The 18,579-nt window shown below is 39.2% G+C and overlaps 1 protein-coding gene across 2 annotated transcripts in view; it reads right to left on the minus strand.

Annotated features, from left to right (window-relative positions):
- The window catches only part of CDC123 (cell division cycle 123), a 55,760-nt gene that overhangs the window by 27,067 nt on the left and 10,114 nt on the right, over positions 1-18,579 (minus strand). The window contains exons 3-6 of one of the 2 annotated variants that reach the window (XM_008538688.2): positions 12,551-12,608; positions 12,285-12,317; positions 6,708-6,803; positions 4,583-4,689 (exon numbers count right to left, since the gene is read on the minus strand). In XM_008538688.2, coding sequence (XP_008536910.1) covers positions 4,583-4,689; positions 6,708-6,803; positions 12,285-12,317; positions 12,551-12,608 — 294 coding nt within the window. The remainder of the gene's footprint in view (positions 1-4,582; positions 4,690-6,707; positions 6,804-12,284; positions 12,318-12,550; positions 12,609-18,579) is intronic. The other variant, XM_008538689.2, reaches the window with a different exon arrangement.

An 18,579-nucleotide genomic window follows, 5' to 3' on the forward strand; every position in this document is an offset into this window, starting at 1 on the left:
AAGACAAAGTTTTAAATCACGGCAGGAAAAAAACAAGAAAAATACAGAGCCAGGGAAAACTTAAGCATCAAAGTTCTGTTGTTTAGATTTTATTTTTCATCAGGAGCAATATTTTGGTACAAAGAGTTTGGTACACAGCTTCCATTTCTTTAGATTTCACTAATGGTGAAAAAGAAAAGATAAATGATACTGGGTCAGCCCCAGTGGCTTAGTGGCTAAGTTCAGTGCACTGTGCTTCAGCAGGCTGGGTTCGGTTCCCAGGCCCAGACCTACACCATTCGTCTGTCAGTGGCCATCCTGTGGCAGCGGCTCACATACAAAAAGAAGATTGCCTGCAGATGTTAGCTCAGGGCGAATCTTCCTGAGCAAAACCACGCCCCCAAAAGGTAAAATGATACTGAATTGAGGGTGATTGGGCATGTCCATTCGAATTTTCATAGACTATTTCTTCAAAAAGAGAGAAAATATGCCATCTAAAATTAAAACAATCTAAAGCAGAAAAATTGTTACCTAGAGAAATGGGCCTTAAAAATCACAAGGTAAAGATTCTGTTAGGTCAAACTTATACACGAAATTTTTCTTCTGAAACTGCTGCTGAATTTTAGGATTAATAATGAATCTTGTGTCAATCTTAAGAAAAAAAACAGGGCCAGCCCTGGCGGCCTAGTGGTTAAGTTCGGTGCACTCCACTTTGGTGGCCTAGGTTTGGTTCCCAGGTGTAGACCTACACCACTCGCTTGTCAGTAGCCACGCTGTGGTGGTGGCTCACATATAAAATAGAAGAAGACTGGCAACAGATTTTAGCTCAGGGCAAATCTTCCTCAGCCAAAAAAAAAAAAAAAAGCATAAAAATTATGTTGCAGGGCCAGCCTGGGGGCATAGTGGTTAAGTTTAAGTGTGCATGCTCCACTTTGGCAGCCTGGGGTTCACAAGTTCAGATCCCAGGCTCGGACCTACACACCACTCATCAAGCGATGCTGTGGCAGCATCCCACATACTAAAAATAGAGGAAGACTGGCAACAGATGTTAGCTGAATGCCAATCTTCCTCACCAAAAAAAAAAAAAAAAAATTATGTTGAACCTGGCCATAGCATAGTTTAAATTACTAAAATAAGTGAAATGTTCTGCCCCAATCAAATCTACCTCCTTAGTCACAAGCCCCTCAGAGAAATAGCTAATGGATTTTTCACTCACCCAGCCCTTTCTTCTAAATGCCAACCAAATAACTAGATTTTTTTTCTTGCCTTGAACTACTGAAGTGACAATCAATCAAATAATTAATGAAAGCAGCCTTGTGACTCCACAAATCTAATCACATAGAACGTTTGTATCTGGACAAATAATTCACTCAGCCAGTATAATGTACACAGATTATGTTAACTGTGTCATATTTCAACTTTAAAGCTTCTTGTGGACGATAATCTTGCGAGAAGCAGGAAGATAAAGGAGTACTTAATCCTCTCTATCAAATTACCCCTGTGGCGGACAGCACGGGCCATCCGCCCTCCAGCTCTTCTCCATCTTCACCTTGCCAACAGAACCGTGACTGTTCAGACCCGGGAGGCTCTTACGTGTGCGGTCCTCTCCGGAATCCCAGAGATGCCCGTGCTGATTAATCTAAGAGCCCTCAAGGCGGGGCCTGGACCGGCAGCGTCAGGATCACCTGGGAACATGGGAGAAATGATATTCCTGGACCCTACTCCCGGCCACTGAATCAGAAACTGGGGGTACGCACCAGCGATCTGCGTTTGATCAAACTCTCCAGATGATTCTGACGCACGCTCCAGTTAGAGCCTCTGGTCTAAATAGACCATGGCATTCCTGCTGCCTCTGCCAACTACTGGATTAGGCCGGATAACTGTCATGAGCTTGACAAGAAGTCTCCTGGGAAGCTTCCAGAATGCTTTCCTTGGTCACATACGGAGAAGAATTAGAGGAGATACACCCACCCTGCCTACATTTGACTCAGATATTGTCACGCCTTCATGTGATACCTGGAACAGCAGCAGCAATCCTGTGACCATGAGGTGACAAACCCAAAGACCGAGTTAATAAACCAAGGATGACAGCAGGGAAAGACTAGAAGGGCCTGGATTCCTGTGACGTTGAGGAGCTGCTGAATTAACCCTAGAAATACTCAATCTCCAGACTCTTTGTTAAATAACATATTTTTTAAAACCCCGTATGTGTAAACTATTTCCAGTTGGCCTTCTGGTAACTGTCAATCCTCACTGTACCATCTTTGTTTTCTTTTTCGAGGCAAGCCCCCAAATCGTATTAATGACATAATCTCACTTTCATAATATTACTCAATTTTACACACAGCATATATAAGTATATAATACCTTATTATATTCCATAATATTTTAATTTGAAGCTTTTTGAAAAGAAAGAATTCATAATTTTATTAAGTGAAAATACAGAACATTTAGAATGACTATTGAAATTACATTCTGGTTTTGGTTCTGCTAATTAGTTTGTAGAAATAAATTACTGAACAGATTCAGGCCTTAATTTTCTAACCAATAAAAGGAAAGAGTCAGATTAAATCACTGATATGATCCTGTCCAATTAAAAGAATTATTTTCTTAATTTCATCTTTATGGGGCCCTGAAAGGCCTCTGCAACAAAAATTCATCTTTGATGAATCCTAGCAATAAGGATTTTTAGGTGATGACAAGACATTGTTATGCAACTACCAATATACAGCCCCAGAAGCAGGTGTCACATTAGTGCCACCCGGCTGAAGGCTGAAAGCACAGCGCTTGGTGTCGGCGCCTGCCAATTGCCAACTGTTTATACCAGGAGGAGGATGGCATTCTGTGGGCACACACTCTTAATCCAAGGCCTCAATTTCACTTGCTGATTTAACTTCCTCCCCATGCAAAAGTCAGAAAGTACAAGATGCAAAACAACTGACTGGTCTTTCCCCTTCCACTGGAATCCCCGTTAAATTCGTGTATGACAAAGAGGGAGAAGTGGGCTAAGAGGAGCCAGCACATTGATAAACTGAAAGATGACTTAAAAACCATCAGCCCCAGAGAATTAAAAGCGACTTAAAATTATTTTTGGAAAAGAAAAGAAGTCCTCCTACTGTCACTGCAACTAATATTAAAGGTACATAAAAATCCCTATCTGATGAATTAACAAGTACAGGCTATCTTTAATGTAATATATTTCGAGGCCTCTTAAAGCACTACATGTCAAAAAGCTTTATAATGGGAAAAAAGGTAGCCATGACTTCCTCTAATCAGAGGGTATCTCCTAGCACGAAAATGCTACCATATTATCACTAAAACAAGGGCTACCAAACACCTAACAACATCTGCGCCACACAGCCATAAAGGCTGACAAGTAAATGTCAAAAAAATAGAGAGCTTTTTTCTATAAACGAACCAGAAATACCAATACGGGTAAAACCCTTTGATAATAAACTCGCAATACAACCACACTCATTCATTATACTCAACTCCATTTTCACTAACACCATACTCCCAAGCTGCCGAACTCAGATGCAAAAGAGCTGACAGACAAGTGACACGGAGTAGATTTATTTTTTTTATGCCAGGCACCTCTCCAAAAAGGGATTTGAGGCTGAGATGGGGTGAATGGGGAAGAAGTGGCATGCATACAATATTTTCACCTCTGTTCACCTGCTTAGATTCTAGACTCTGTGATGTGCTTTATTTTAGACATTAGTTTAAAGATTACTTTAATTGAGATTACTGGTTTGTTTAAGATGGGGTAGGACAGAAAAATCTAGAATAACTGCTATTTGATGACAGAACAAAAGAAGCATTGAGAGGTCACCCACAGCTCAACAGTGCAGGTGTTGCGTCTGCCTACGATGAAGACAGCACAGAGTCAAGTTCTTCAGCTGCAGAGCAACAGGCAGAGGAAGGAAAACAGCAACTCCATGTCTAGAAACTTATCCCAAGGGAAACATTACCAAGTGCACAGAGCTTTAGCCCAGGGATATTCACCGCAGGACTGTATATGAGAACAGAGGACTCGTCAAACAAATTATGCAATAGCTGTCCAGTGGAATACTATGAAGGCAACTTAAAATGAGGATACATTTAAGTATCGAATGACACATAGAGATGTTTGCCACACACTGATAAGTACAAAAGCAGCCAACTAAGCAATATGAACTATATGAACCCATTTTTGTCTTAAAAAATCTGAATAGTTACAAACAAGTATAACTATATTACGCCTATGCATAGACAGAATTCTGGAAGTATACAAAGACAACTGTGGTGAGATCATGGTGCTTTTACATTTCCAATGTTTTTGTTTAGCTATAGTCTCTAATTCTGTTTTTCTATGATAAGAATATATTGGTTTTATAATAAGATAAAAATTACCAAAATATTTAATGGGCAGAGATATAGAAAGTCCTTGATATTTAGGGATAGTCATTGTACACCATTTATTGCAAAAGGAAAAGTTTGCTTTAATAGGTCATTTAAAAACATGAAATTTAGCCCTGTTATTTGGAACCGTTGTTTACAAGAGTACTAGAAAAACTCACAACTACTGAAACTATTGATATGGGAGAACCAGAGACATACTTACGGTTGAGTAAAGTCACGAGTGATGAAATCAGAACTCTTGAACAGTAGAAAGATGTCGCTGAGGGTTTTACATTTCAGAGAACTATTCATTGCTATCCAGTACGCATCCTAAATAATAAAGCACATGCTATTTAGTAAATATTCCATGTTAGCTGTTATGAATGAAGCTCAGGCCTATATATAAAATCAATAATGCATATCACTTCAAGGGTTTAAAGAAAAAAGTCAGGTAAGAAATGTTAGCTACACTGTCAAGTGTCAAATTACTCTTCTAAACAACAAATAGCATCACTGTTGCATGTCAGACACTCAGTGACGAACATTGAGTTGTTAGAGTCTTCACCTTTCAGCTCAGGCCCAAGCACTTCCCTATGTTTTTCTTACTGATGAAGAAAGAAGGGGAGAAAAGTATCAGAAATGCTGACAGTTCAGCTAGAAGATCGAGGTGTAAAGAAACAGCCTGACCAGCTACTCTCTAAGAAAAAACAGACCCTTCTCTTCTTCCTGTTTCTGGGGAGTGATGGCCAGAATGCCTGAAGGTTGATGGTTAGAGCAGTTATGACTCACATCCATCAAATCTGGGAGAGAGGAGGTGAGATATCCTGAACCATCACAATTTTAAATGGTGAAGGTCTCATACATATGAACCCAAAAAAAGTACAAATAGCAGGCACAGTAGGCAAAGCTTAGTGGAACATGCGTAAAAAATGATAGAATAATTAAGTCATTTAGAAAACACACTTCTCCCAAAGAAAGATCGGGCACAGGACAGTGATATAAGTTTGAGAAAACTAATGAGTGCAAAAAACTATCCAATTATTATCCACACTACATAAAAGAAAGCACTGGAACATAGTAGGCACTCAATTAATAACAAATAAATGAACAAAACCACAAATCCACCCATCTGAAGTGGAAAGCCAGTTCAGAAGTAAGGAATAATTCAAATTACTGCTTATATATAAACTAAAAGTGAGTTTCAATAACTTCTTTATAGTTTCTCCCAATGAAAAAGATGATGAACTCTGGTTAAAGATGGTATATTGAACACACAGATTTAACTCCACTGAAACAACAGTATATACATAGAAAATCATGCAACTGAATAAATGAGGTAATTATTAACTGCAGAGAAAACAAAATGTTGAAGAAGATAAGTAATCATACTAAAGCATATATCAGATGTGTACTTAGTGTTTGCATAATCATAATACTGGAAACACTGAATTAATCAAAAGAATGATATTACTATAATGAGGATAGTGGAATAAAAGTGGTGGGGCAGGAGATGAAAGAGAGCTGAATCTTTAAAGTCAATTACAAATACCTAAAACTGAAAAATAAAGAAGTAGAAGAAAATAACAAAAGAATGTACTAAAATACGTGAAAGTAGCTGCCTCTTTGGCGTGGGAAATGGTGAAGCAAAACCAATGTCAGGACCTGCTGACTTCTGTAGCAAGTGTCCAGGTCTTTTGAAAATTTAAACTCTGTAATGTGTAACTAATTTTAGCAAGTAAAAATAAAAATTAGATTAAATACAATTTATCATCCATTTTAGAAGAAAAGATAAGCATATGAGATGATTTTTGAAAACACAAATAAGTCTTTGATTCCCTGAAGAAGCTTTGCTGACACAAAATTGTTTTCTATTGGATTAGAAAAAAATCTCGATTTTTTTCCACAGACCTTAACTTGATCTTGTCAATGCAATGTTAAAATAACAAAACACAATTTTAAGAAAATATTAGTTGATTTCTCAAACTGCTCTTTTTCTAGCTCGTATGACATTTTAATCTTTATTACTTTTCAATAGAGAAAAATTTCTCTGTTAAAATGAAGAGCTAAACTTTTGAAAAGGGCAGAGAACGGATTTCCTCAGATTTCTAGAATGATCAGCAACACAAGAGGTTGAAATCGTCTTCTGGCAAAATAGATAGTATTTCACAGAACCAGGAAAGTGCACAGAAAAATCAGGAAAATAAAATAATGGGGGAAATAAAAATAAAATCCACAGTATTTTCCCTAGAATTAGGACTATAATTAGACCCTCGGTGGGGATATAAAATGAAATGAACAGCAAAACAAAGAATATTCAAACAACAAGAGATTCACTGATCTGCTCCTACCCGTGGGGCGCTCCAGTTAAGCTTAGGGAACACACTGCCCCCCAGGGAATTGATAGCTTCTTGGACTTTGGTAGTGAACTCGGGAAATTCTGGTGCCTACAGAAAGAAAGAAGAAATCATTTGGGCAAGTCAGTATCATCACAATAAATGTAGAAACGAGATCAAAATCTTAAGGTTAAATTATTGAGGGTGTTAAAATAATTTAAGATACAAATTACTGCCAGAATTTCTGAACTCGGCTAAATAAAATTAATGATCAAATACCATTTACCAGACAAGGAAAAAGACAGCTACCCAAAGGACACTTTGAAAACCAATCAAAACCCCCAAAGCTAAAGAGACAGATGTCACCAGGCATCTGGGGATCTGAGGACAGAAGGAACGGTTCTCTTAACACCTACATAAAACCAGCCTTTATTAAGTGAAAAGAGACAGATGGACATATACCCCAATTCTCAGAAATAACATCTCGCATTTAAGGGGCCAGAAGTCCTTCCATTTGCAGGAAAAGATTCTTGGCCATATCCCCAAAAGGCTTCACGAGAATGAGAAATAAATTATGCGGTTAACTGTATTTAAACACTGCTATTTCCAGACAAGTTTTAATATAAACAAAATTCAAAAATAGGACCTTGGTGAAGTTAAAATGTTCTTTCCTTTTTGGTTGATCTGAAAATGCATATTTTATAGAAGCAGGTAACCAAAACATTCTACGTGTCATTTCTCTAGGAATAGAAATCCAGTTGTGCAGGAACGTAAACGTGATTGCTCTTACGCTCTGGCGCGAGCCTTATGTCACTGTCAAAGGAGCACAGGACAAAGTGGAAAGAAGGGGAGGGAGTAAGAGAGGAGGAAGCGGAGAGGGCAGGAGAGACAACGCGACAATTTAACAGACGCTACAGAGTCACGTATTCCTTTACATTTGCTGCCCCCTATTGGGCAGCTGCAAATTCTGAAAAAGTCCAGTAATAAAAAGATCTTCCATAGGGGGAAGAATGTTCAAATAGGTCTGGAATGAGCTCAACGACACAATGCAAAGATAAATCAAATGGCTTATGCCGATCCCCAAGGTGTAACCCAATTATGACAGAGAGAAAGCTGTGACAAGAGTCTGGGAAACAGACCAAAAAATACAAGCTTAAAAAATGGTAATATACTATCTCCCAAACTAGAAACCAGCTTTAAGCAACAGGCTAGTGAGTCAAGAGGGAGAGATCAAGGGCAAGTTAGACCACCTTTCCTTCTGCTACAGACATGTACGACCTCTAGACGGGTTAGCAGCATCTTTCAGTTACTTGACAGCCCGGACTGCATCTACCTTCTGTTGACTTCTTCAGCTTAGACACATGAAATTAATGTGTAGCAATCTAGAATCTTTCAGAATGACTACAGGCCTTAAGTCCTTTATTTTCCATTCGCCGCTCTCCATCAAAAGGAATTATGATTTATCTTAAGCCAGTAATTTCCTTACAGTCCCCTGAAGTTGCGGATTTGGGTCCCCTAGAGCTCTAGCCATAAAAACACTTAGCTAAGATCTGCATCAGCAATATTTTCTATAAATGGCACACTTACACAAATTTTACAACCTGAGGGGATTCAATTTTCAAAGACAGAACAACTTTATTTTCCTATCCCATAAAACTTCCCAGGTAGGGATTACTTTATATTCACGTATTACATTTTCAAAGAGCTGATCGATTCCTTCAAATCCTCAAATTAATCAACTTTGGTAAATCCTGCGTAAGGATCTTAAAACAAATTTAAATTACAAAAAGTTGAATCAGTGTAGAGAAAAATTTGCGCTTCAGTGGAAGACTATGCATTGTCTACATGTAGCACACCTTTCTGGTTATCTGCGTCTAGCTAGGTCTGCTAGCTGTTTTACAATTTGGTAAATTGTAGGTAAGTGATGACAGTGAAAAGTATTTCTTATGGACAGGACGATTCCATCTGGTCTGAGAAAAATCCAGTTGTCTTCCCTCCTACCTTTGAGGGACGCAAAACCAGTTTTGCCTCACTTACATATTCATTTCAGTATTCCTCATCTATAAATGTGTCTGTTCATTGGATTCTGTTTTGAACCAGTTGTAACATCTGCCTGGTTCCCTCAGGAGTTAAATAAAACCTTCAACATGTGTTAAAGAGTTTTGTATCCGTATGGGAGTCATGATTCTACCTTTCTCTGAAAACTATCTTTTAAGAGATTTAACTAATAGGATTCTTATAAGCTGATGGCTCAACCAGCCGATTTTAAATATGCATTAACATCTCAGTTGTCTGGGCAAAGGCTCCCCTTGTAAGTGGGACGGAAATCCACATTTTTAATATGTCCATGGACTTTCTGTGATGCAAACTCACCTGTTTTTCCAACTTTACCCACCACAGCGCCCCTGCAACACACTCATTCAGAAAGGCTATTTCTTTTAAAAAAATACATTTCTTAATCATGAAATGTTTTAAATGTACAAAAAAAATATACACTCATGTTCCTGGATACAAACGCTCAACAATTTGGCATATTTGATCCAAATCTTTAAATTTCTCAAGGGAAAAAAAATTATGGATAACAAACGAAGCCCCTTACTCCGTGCTCTCCTCCCTTATCCTTTCCTCTCCCCACAGGCAACCATCATCACAAAGCTGGGCATATTCTTCCATTGTCATGATTTTATACTTACGATACCTGCGCCTGTCCAGAAAATACAACATTTAAAAAGTTTAACATAACTGCTGTCATTTGATATGTATGCCTTTGGCAACTTGCTATTTGAAATTCACCTCTGTGCTTTTCGGATTTACCCATTCCGATCATTTCTGTCCATTTTTAATTCCATGGTTTTGTATCTACACTAATGGGCTATTATCATTCGCCACTATCTTGTATTTTCCCACCTTAGGTTTTGACTCTCATCCTCTGCTAAGAGTGGTCTTCTGCCCAACAACATCTGGTTCTGCCCAGTGAAATCCCAATTTTTTAAATTAACTTTTTATTCTGAAATTATTTCAGACTTTCAGAAGCATTAAAAGAAGAGTAACAAGAATTCCCACATACTCCTCACCCAGGCATTTTACCACATTTGCTTTATCTTTCTCCCTCCAACCCCCTCTCGCTCTATATCCATGCAAATGTGTGTATTTATTTATATATACGCATACATATAAAAATATATTTTTTCCTGCACTCTTAAAGTAAGTTGAAGTCATGATGCCCTTTTACCCCTAAACACTCTAGTATTTATTTCCTAAAAAGCAGTGACATTCTTTTATATAACCTAGCAAAATTATCAAAATCAGGGAGTTAATACTGATACAATGCCATTATCTCATCTACAGGTCTTATTCAAAATGTGCCCATTGTCCTAATGATGTCTTTTATAGCAAAAAAAACCAAAACCCCAAACATTCTTCTCCGACCCAGGATCCAGTCTGGAATCATGAAGTGCATTTAGTGGTCGCGTCTCTTTAATCTCCTTTAGTCTGTAATAGTTCCTCTCTCGGTTGTTCTTTTATCTTTCATGACCTTGACATTTTTGACAAGTACAGGGCAGTTATTCTATATAATTTCCAAAACGTTGAGTTTGCTGGATGTTTCCCCATGATCAGATTCAGGTCTCGCATTTTTGGCAGGTGACGTGTCCTCCTTAGTGCATCACATCCAGAAGCACACGACAGAGGTCTGTCCCGTCACTGACAAGGTGACCTCTGCTCACTTGGCTGCCAGGTCTTTCCACTGTGACGTTGTTATTTTTCTTTTTATAATGACATAAGAAGTAATTTTGGTGGTGACACTTTGAGAATATTTGAGTATCCTCTTTCTCATCAAATGTTCACCCACTGGTTTTAACATCTATTCCATCAATTATTCCTATGACGCTTGCCAAATGGTGATTTCTCATTCTATGACTCCTTCTGCATTTATTAATTGGTGTCTGTTCTACTATACAAAATGGGTTTCCCTTCTGCTCCATTTCTTTAATTTAATCATTTATTGATGTCAGTATGGGGATTATGAATTCTAATTTCAAACAATGGTTATACTACATTACTATCATTGTTTTGTTATGACGCTCATGTATTTGGCCAGAGGGAGCCCATTCAAGCTGGCTTCTGGGTCCTTCTTTCATGTCTGTGTCATTCTTACTTTCTGACACAAGAAGTTCTTGCAGGCTCATCTTTACTCTCCTATCCCAGTCTTGAATTTCTCCAGGGAGCCTTTGATTCCTTTTGTGGAGAATGATATTTAGAAACCAAGATCAGGGCACTAGGCATGTTCATTGCTACTATGACGTCATTATGCCATTGCTTCTAGACCTTAGCAAACAGAGTTTGGTAAATACACACACATATACACAGGTATGTTACTAATTGCTGTATCTATTTATCTTCTATCTATCAAAAAACATGAGTTGAATTTCATAATCCCTACCACTTATAGGGTCCAGGTCAAATATCACTTCTCCTTTTAAGCATCTCTAGATGCCCTCAGTTGTAACTGTTCTCTCTGTTCTGACAGCACGTTGTCATCTACCCCCAAATTGAGGCATCTTTCCCCGCTGGGTGATAAACTCCCTAAAGGCAGGAATCAAGTCATATTCATCTTTGTTCACTTCACAGGAGCCACCATAGTGCCCTGAGTATGGCAGATAACTAACATGTACGTTGAACTGAACGGAATTTTCATAAAAGGAGAGGGATCGACCTGCATGATATCCAGAGTAAGATAAAGCATGTGAATCTTCCCTTCCTACAGTCGCTCGCGTGCTTTCACACCTAAGGAAATACATCGATTTAGGCACCTCCACTCTTTTCTTCTTGTACTCTGGACACTATGTCTCTTCTATTAAAATAAACAGAAGTATCTTCCTATTCAGAGTTGTATTAGAATATACCCTATAAACCCTCACCTAAAATTCATTTCCTTTATATGCCTTTACATTGATTTGTAGGGAATTTTATCAAAACCCTTCTCTTTTATCTCAAGAGATGAAGAGTTTCATTTACCTACCATATTTTCAGAAATACATTTTTTATTGCACTCATTCTTTTAAAAATATTTTTATTAAAAAGATATTTTAAATTGAATTTGACAGCAGCACCCTTATCCTGAAAGACTATAATATGCTCCATCAACTTCCACATCTTTATACGAGATATTGGTTAAAGCCACATACTTCTCTACTCTCGCTTGAAAAAAACTGTAATTTTTATGCCATTTAAATTTTCTTGAATAAGTGAATACAGATTTTCACTTTATTTTAGGTTCCACAGACCTGGGAACCTCAGAGTTTAATGTTAGGCTCAATTCCTTCTTTCAGGGCTTCACAGAAACAAGTCAAAGCACCAACTATGCACTTAAATATTTCCTCTGAAATCAAAGGGAAGAAGAAAGCAGGCCATGGCTGCTGGTAAACCATGATTCAAGTTCTTTTTCAAAATAATAAATAAAAGCCAACAAAGAAAAAGACATCTGAAATGAAGAGCAAATGGGTGACATTTAGAGAGAGATGCACGGCAACTCTGAAGCACCCCATGTGACAGTGTGAGAATGTCCCCACACTGGCGCTGCTCTGCTCTTACCGTAAGCGTGGCCGTGTTCTCGTCATCCGACCACTGCGTGGAGAAGAGCACAGAAACAAAACATTAAATGTGGATAGCGTACTGGGCCCCCAAAACCCGTGCTCCATCTACAAATGACACATATGCAGGAGAGATCTTTTCCTGAACACAAAGTATATGGTCAAAGTGAGATCTGAATGTATGCCAAGATCTAAGTGTCAGAACCATGTCATAGGTCACTTAAATTAGAACAGTCTAGAAAACAGATTATTTTATTTTGAACCAACCTGTATTTCTTCTGCCTCATCATCACTGTCTGGCTGAGAACGTGTTGGTGGATCTTCCCTAGAAGAACATAAAGCAAAATTAAGAAAGAAAAAGCCTTTGGTACCACGTAGTCATAACTTCAACTGTACCGAATACATACATATACACTTACATATATATAAATAAAACAAACAGCCTTAGAATTGGAGGAAATGTTAGGAAAAGTTCACTTTTTGAGACAGAAACTAATAAAAATCAAGATGAAATTAATGAGAGTACACTTGTAGTAAGAGATGGCAGAATAAAAGCGTTCTGCCCTCTTCTCAGAAATCACTAGAAACAGGGAAAGAAGAACTCACAACTCCACCTCCTATGACACTAAGGATCATCCACAACTCTGAATCCCAATATATGAGAAAATGCTGCCAAAGACAAGGAAGATCAAACGGGACGAAGGAAGACGCCAAAAGGAAGTGTCGGAAGAGCCGTGCTACACAGCTGACGGAAGAGCCCTGCAGGGCAAGGCCAAGGATCTGGGGTCTACACCACAAAAAGAGAGTGTGTGGGCTGGTGTGAGGAATTACCCTGGGTCTGGACTGGCACCACAGAACGGTGTGGGGAGAAAGAGAGAGAGAGACTCGGACACGCTGTCTTTGAAGAAGCCAGGGAGCGAAGCATTAGCAGCCAGTGTTCACTGCCTGGGGGGAGCAAAAGCTGAAAGAACTAGGAGGAAATAACAGTGCCCCGGCCCCTCCCCAACACTCAACTACAAACTCCTGGCCCATGAAGAACTCACTCACATCACTGAGAACAAATAATGATCACAATAAGAACCAGCACAGGATCTATACCGAGAAACTACAAAGGAAAGGGAAAGAGGGGCTTCTGGTTGACGATGGGCATTTATCTATCCCTGCGTTTCCTCTTGAAACTCCACTAAAATGACAGGACAGATCCCGAGGAGAAAGAGGACCAAAGAGGAGACAACTGCAGAAAAGAGACAGTAAGAGAAGTTTGGAAAACAGAGCCAGTGAGGAGGATAAGACAGTGATCAATGGGGAGAACCTGGAGCCATCGTGGATGATGCGACTGAAGGTCTGGGCTGCAAATAGGGTGACTTGTGTGAAGTCCATAAAACGGGGCAGTAAGATATGATGTGGATTAAGGCTGCCCCAGGTAGAGAAGCACAAGGTGACCTGGCCTACGTGCCAAACTATATGACCCGGTGGATTTTTATGGTATGAATTAGGGCTGCCCAGGGCATCCTCACCTACATGCCGATCTATATGACCAGATTCGTATCTAAAGTTATATGACCGCACAATAACCAGACCCCATCTGCACTGAAATCATTTAATGACTTTTTACATCATCTTTTCTTTTTCCAGTAAAAATAAGTCACGTACCCATGCCTTATAAAATTAGCCCTAACCCTCAACTCAGGGCAGCAGCAGGAGCTCTGACTGCCCATGGGTCCTGTCCCCATGCAGCAGCAGCAACAGCTCTTCACTGCCCATGGGTCCTGTCCCCATGCTATTCTGTACTATTCTCTAAATAAAAGAGCACCACTGCCAGACCTTGAGAGTCCAAGAAATCTTTCTTTCGACTTCTCGGCTCACCAACCCTGCATCAGATACACCCAGTCCCCCTCACTTGCACACCCTAGCAACTAATCCTCCATGAACTAAAGACACTAAGGGCTCAGGTCCATAATCCCAGAGGAACAGGGGGGTGAAACGGTAGAATACGACAAGGAGTCAGTGAAAGTCATACTAACAGTGAGCCTCCCTGTAGTCCCCTCCTCCTCCCCTCCTCCTAGAATGCAGACAGATTAGAGGATTCTTCTTTGTAGAAACTGAACAATCTCAGAGGAAAGGCCTACAGGTAACTGTCTCTGGGAATCTTCCATCAGTACCCACTGACCGCTGGTAGTCTTAGTCAACAGCCCCAGCCAGGTACACAAAGTTTCCAAATGTGTGTGTGCGTGCGCATGCGCATCCCTCACTCTTTAATATGAACAAAGGTCTAGAATCCTTAGAAAACTAAAGAAAGGCTCCAAGAAGAAAAAAGAGATTTTAAAAAGGAGAGAAAAACAGTACATGGTAGAAATAAAAACAATAAAGGGACCAGATGAAAAATATTTTTTTAAATCATTAATATCCTCAAAAGAAGATATTGCATCCATGAGAGAAGAACAGGAGGCTTTAAGAAAGGAACAGAGGACAAGACTGAACTTGTGGAAACTGAAAATATGATAGCTGGAATTTAAAATTTCCCAGAAAGTGGAAGTAAGATGACAAAGAGAAAGACAATAGAGAAGAAATGATAAAATTCAGAGAATTAATACAGCAGATCCAACATTTAAATAATAGGAGTTCCAGAAAGAGAAGAAGGAAAATAAGAGGAAATTGCCAAAGATACAATATTTTTAATGTCCCAAAACTGAAAAATGTAAGTCTCTAGAATGAAAGGGCCCCCAAATACAGAGCATAATGAATGGGAAAAACCTTGGATGACGTGCAAAGACGGCCACAAGAATTTTTCCCATCTTGTTTGACATGCCCCTTTGCAGGCAGACTTTGCCACTCTTCCCATCAAGAACCGGCATTTCTTTCCCTATCCCTTTAATTTAGACTGGCTTCATGACTCATTGTGACCAATAAAATGTAGCATAAGTGACACCATGTGATCCTGAGCCTAGGTGTTAAAAGTCTTTATCGCTTCTATTCTCATGTTTTTGGAATGCTGCCACCACTATTTAAAGAAGCTAAGGTTAGTCTTCTAAGGATGTGAGACCACATGGAAAGAGAGGTCCAGCTGACAGGCAGCATCAACTGCCAGATATGTGAGTGAGGCCATCTTAAAACCATCCAGTTTGACAGAGCCACCAAATAACTACAGCTGCCTGGTAGTGTTAGCATGACCAACAGAAGATTTGTCCAGTGACAAGAATTATGGAGGCTCTGAGATTTTACCCCACTTGCAAGCTAACAAATTACCCTGCCACAGTTTCATGGACTCCAGCAGAAGACATAAGACACTTGGGTCAGAACCAAAGACCTCTACTACTCCCAGCTGGGTATGAAGCATGAGCTTCATCTTTGCATCAGTTCCCTCTGGTCCCTCAGCTCCCATGGGAGGTCAAGGAGTGGTCCAGGTTTGCATTACAACTGAAGAATCTCATATTTTAAAATGGGCTGCAGGTAAACCTGCTCAATTTTTGACCCAAGGGAAGACACTATCTTTATTTGTATTAGAAAGTAAACAAACCCGCTCTCTGCTAGGGAGCAAGACACAATCTCTACCTTCCAAGGCTTTTTGCTATCTAAACATACTTGAGAAGATAATCAAGAACAAAAACGGTCAGCGCCTCTGCTCGCAAGACATGCAGTAACCTGAGAGACTCAAGGAGAATTGTCTCTCAACATCCATCTGAGCAATCATTGACAAATAAAATGGTTATTAGTCACTAAGTTTGGGCAATACAGATGATTATCATGGAATATAAAAACATGAAAGAAGAAATCCCGAGAACATTCATAAAGGAAACTAGGAGAGGGGTGGGCCCCGTGGCTGAGTGGTTAAGTTTGCGTGCTCTGCTTTGGCAACCCAGGGTTTTGCCAGTTCGGATCCTGGGCGGAGACATGGCACCACTTGTCAGGCCTTGCTGAAGCAGCATCCCAAGTGCCACAACTAGACGGACCCACAACTAAAATATACAACTATGTACTAGGAGGATTACGGGAGAAAAAGCCGGAAGGAAAAAAAAAAAAAAAAAGATTGGCAACAGTTGTTAGCTCAGGTGCCAATCCTTAAAAAAAGAAAAAAACACACACAAAAAAGACACAAGGAAAAATTATGCTATGACGTTCAATTAAAAAAAGAATATGAAATTATATAAGCAGTATGCTCACAACTTAGGCTAAAAGATGTATTAAAAAGGCTCGAGAGGGGCCAGCCCTGTGGCTGACTGGTTAGCTTCTCGAGCTCCGCTGCGGCGGCCCGGGGGTTTCTCCAGTTTGGATCCTGGGCGCGGACATGGCACCGTTCATCAAGCCATGCTAGGGAGGCATCCCACATGCCACAACTAGAAGGACCCACAACTAAAAAAATACACAACTATGTACCAGGGGCTTTGGGGAGAAAAAAGGAAAAATATTATGTTAAAAAAAAAGACGAGAAAATGCACCAAAATATGAATAGCACTTGCTGTTCGGTAGTGGAATCATGAGTGACTTTTTCTGCTTCTTTATTCTTTTCTCTAGCTTTCAAATTTACTACCATGAGCAAGTATTACTTTTATAATAAAAAAAGAAGGGGGGCATATTTCACAAATGATAGAATTTCTAAGCATTCATACTGCTCCCCTCATGCCCCATCCTTTCAGAATTTATCTTACCAGACAAATCAACAAACCCTCAGCCAGACACACTAAAAAAAGAGAGAGAAGTCTCAAATAAATAAAATCAGAAACGAGAGAGGAGAAATCACAACAGATACCGAAGAAATACAAAGGCTCATAAGAGAATACTATGAAAAACTATATGCCAACAAATTGAACAACCTAGAAGAAATGGATAAATTCCTAGACTCATACAACCTACCCAAACTGAATCAGGAAGAAATAGAGAATCTGAATAGACCAATCACAAGTAAAGAAATAGAAACAGTAATCAAAAACCTCCCCAAAAATAAGAGTCCAGGACCAGACGGCTTCTCTGGAGAATTCTACCAAACATTCAAAGAAGATTTAATACCTACCCTTCTGAAACTGTTCCAGAAAATAGAGCAAGATGGAGCACTCCCTAATACATTCTATGAAGCCAACATCACCCTGATCCCCAAACCTGACAAGGACAACACAAAGGAGAACTACAGGTCGATATCACTGATGAACATAGATGCAAAAATCCTCAACAAAATTTTGGCAAACCGAATACAGCAATATATCAAAAAGATTATACACCATGATCAAGTGGGATTTATACCAGGGACACAGGGATGGTTCAACATCCGCAAGTCAATCAACGTGATTCACTACATTAACAAAATGAGAAACAAAAACCACATGATCATCTCAATAGATGCAGAGAAAGCGTTTGACAAGATCCAACATCCATTTATGATAAAAAACCTCAATAAAATAGGTATAGAAGGAAAGTACCTCAACATAATAAAGGCCATATATGACAAACCCACAGCCAACATCATACTCAACGGACAAAAACTGAAACCCATCCCTCTCAGAACAGGAACAAGACAAGGGTGCCCACTTTCACCACTCTTATTCAACATAGTACTGGAGGTTTTGGCCAGAGCAATTCGGCAGGAAAAAGAAATAAAAGGAATCCAAATAGGCAACAAAGAAGTAAAACTCTCGCTGTTTGCAGACGACATGATCTTATATATAGAAAACCCCAAAGAATCCACAGAAAAACTATTAGAAACAATCAACAACTACAGCAAAGTTGCAGGGTATAAAATCAACAAACATAAATCAGTAGCATTTCTATATGCTAACAATGAACTAACAGAAAAAGATCTCAAGAACTCAATCCCATTCACGATTGCAACAAAAAGAATAAAATACCTTGGGATAAATTTAACCAAGGAAGTGAAAGATCTATACAAAGAAAACTACAAGACCTTCTTGAAAGAAATCAACAATGACATAAAGAGATGGAAAGACATTCCATGCACATGGATTGGAAGAATAAACATAGTTAAAATGTCCATACTACCTAAAGCAATCTACAGATTCAACGCTATCCCAATCAGAATTCCAATGTCTTTCTTTACAGAAATTGAACAAACAATCCAAAAATTCATATGGGGCAACAAAAGACCCCAAATTGCTAAAGCAATCCTGAGAAAGAAGAACAAAGCTGGAGACATCACAATCCCTGACTTCAAAACATACTACAAAGCCACAGTAATCAAAACAGCATGGTACTGGTACAAAAACAGATGCACAGGTCAATGGAACGGAATTGAAAGCCCAGAAATAAAACCACACATCTATGGACAGCTGATCTTTGACAAAGGAGCT

This window comes from Equus przewalskii, chromosome 30 (assembly GCF_037783145.1).
Source record: "Equus przewalskii isolate Varuska chromosome 30, EquPr2, whole genome shotgun sequence".
NCBI classification, from domain to species: domain Eukaryota; kingdom Metazoa; phylum Chordata; class Mammalia; order Perissodactyla; family Equidae; genus Equus; species Equus przewalskii.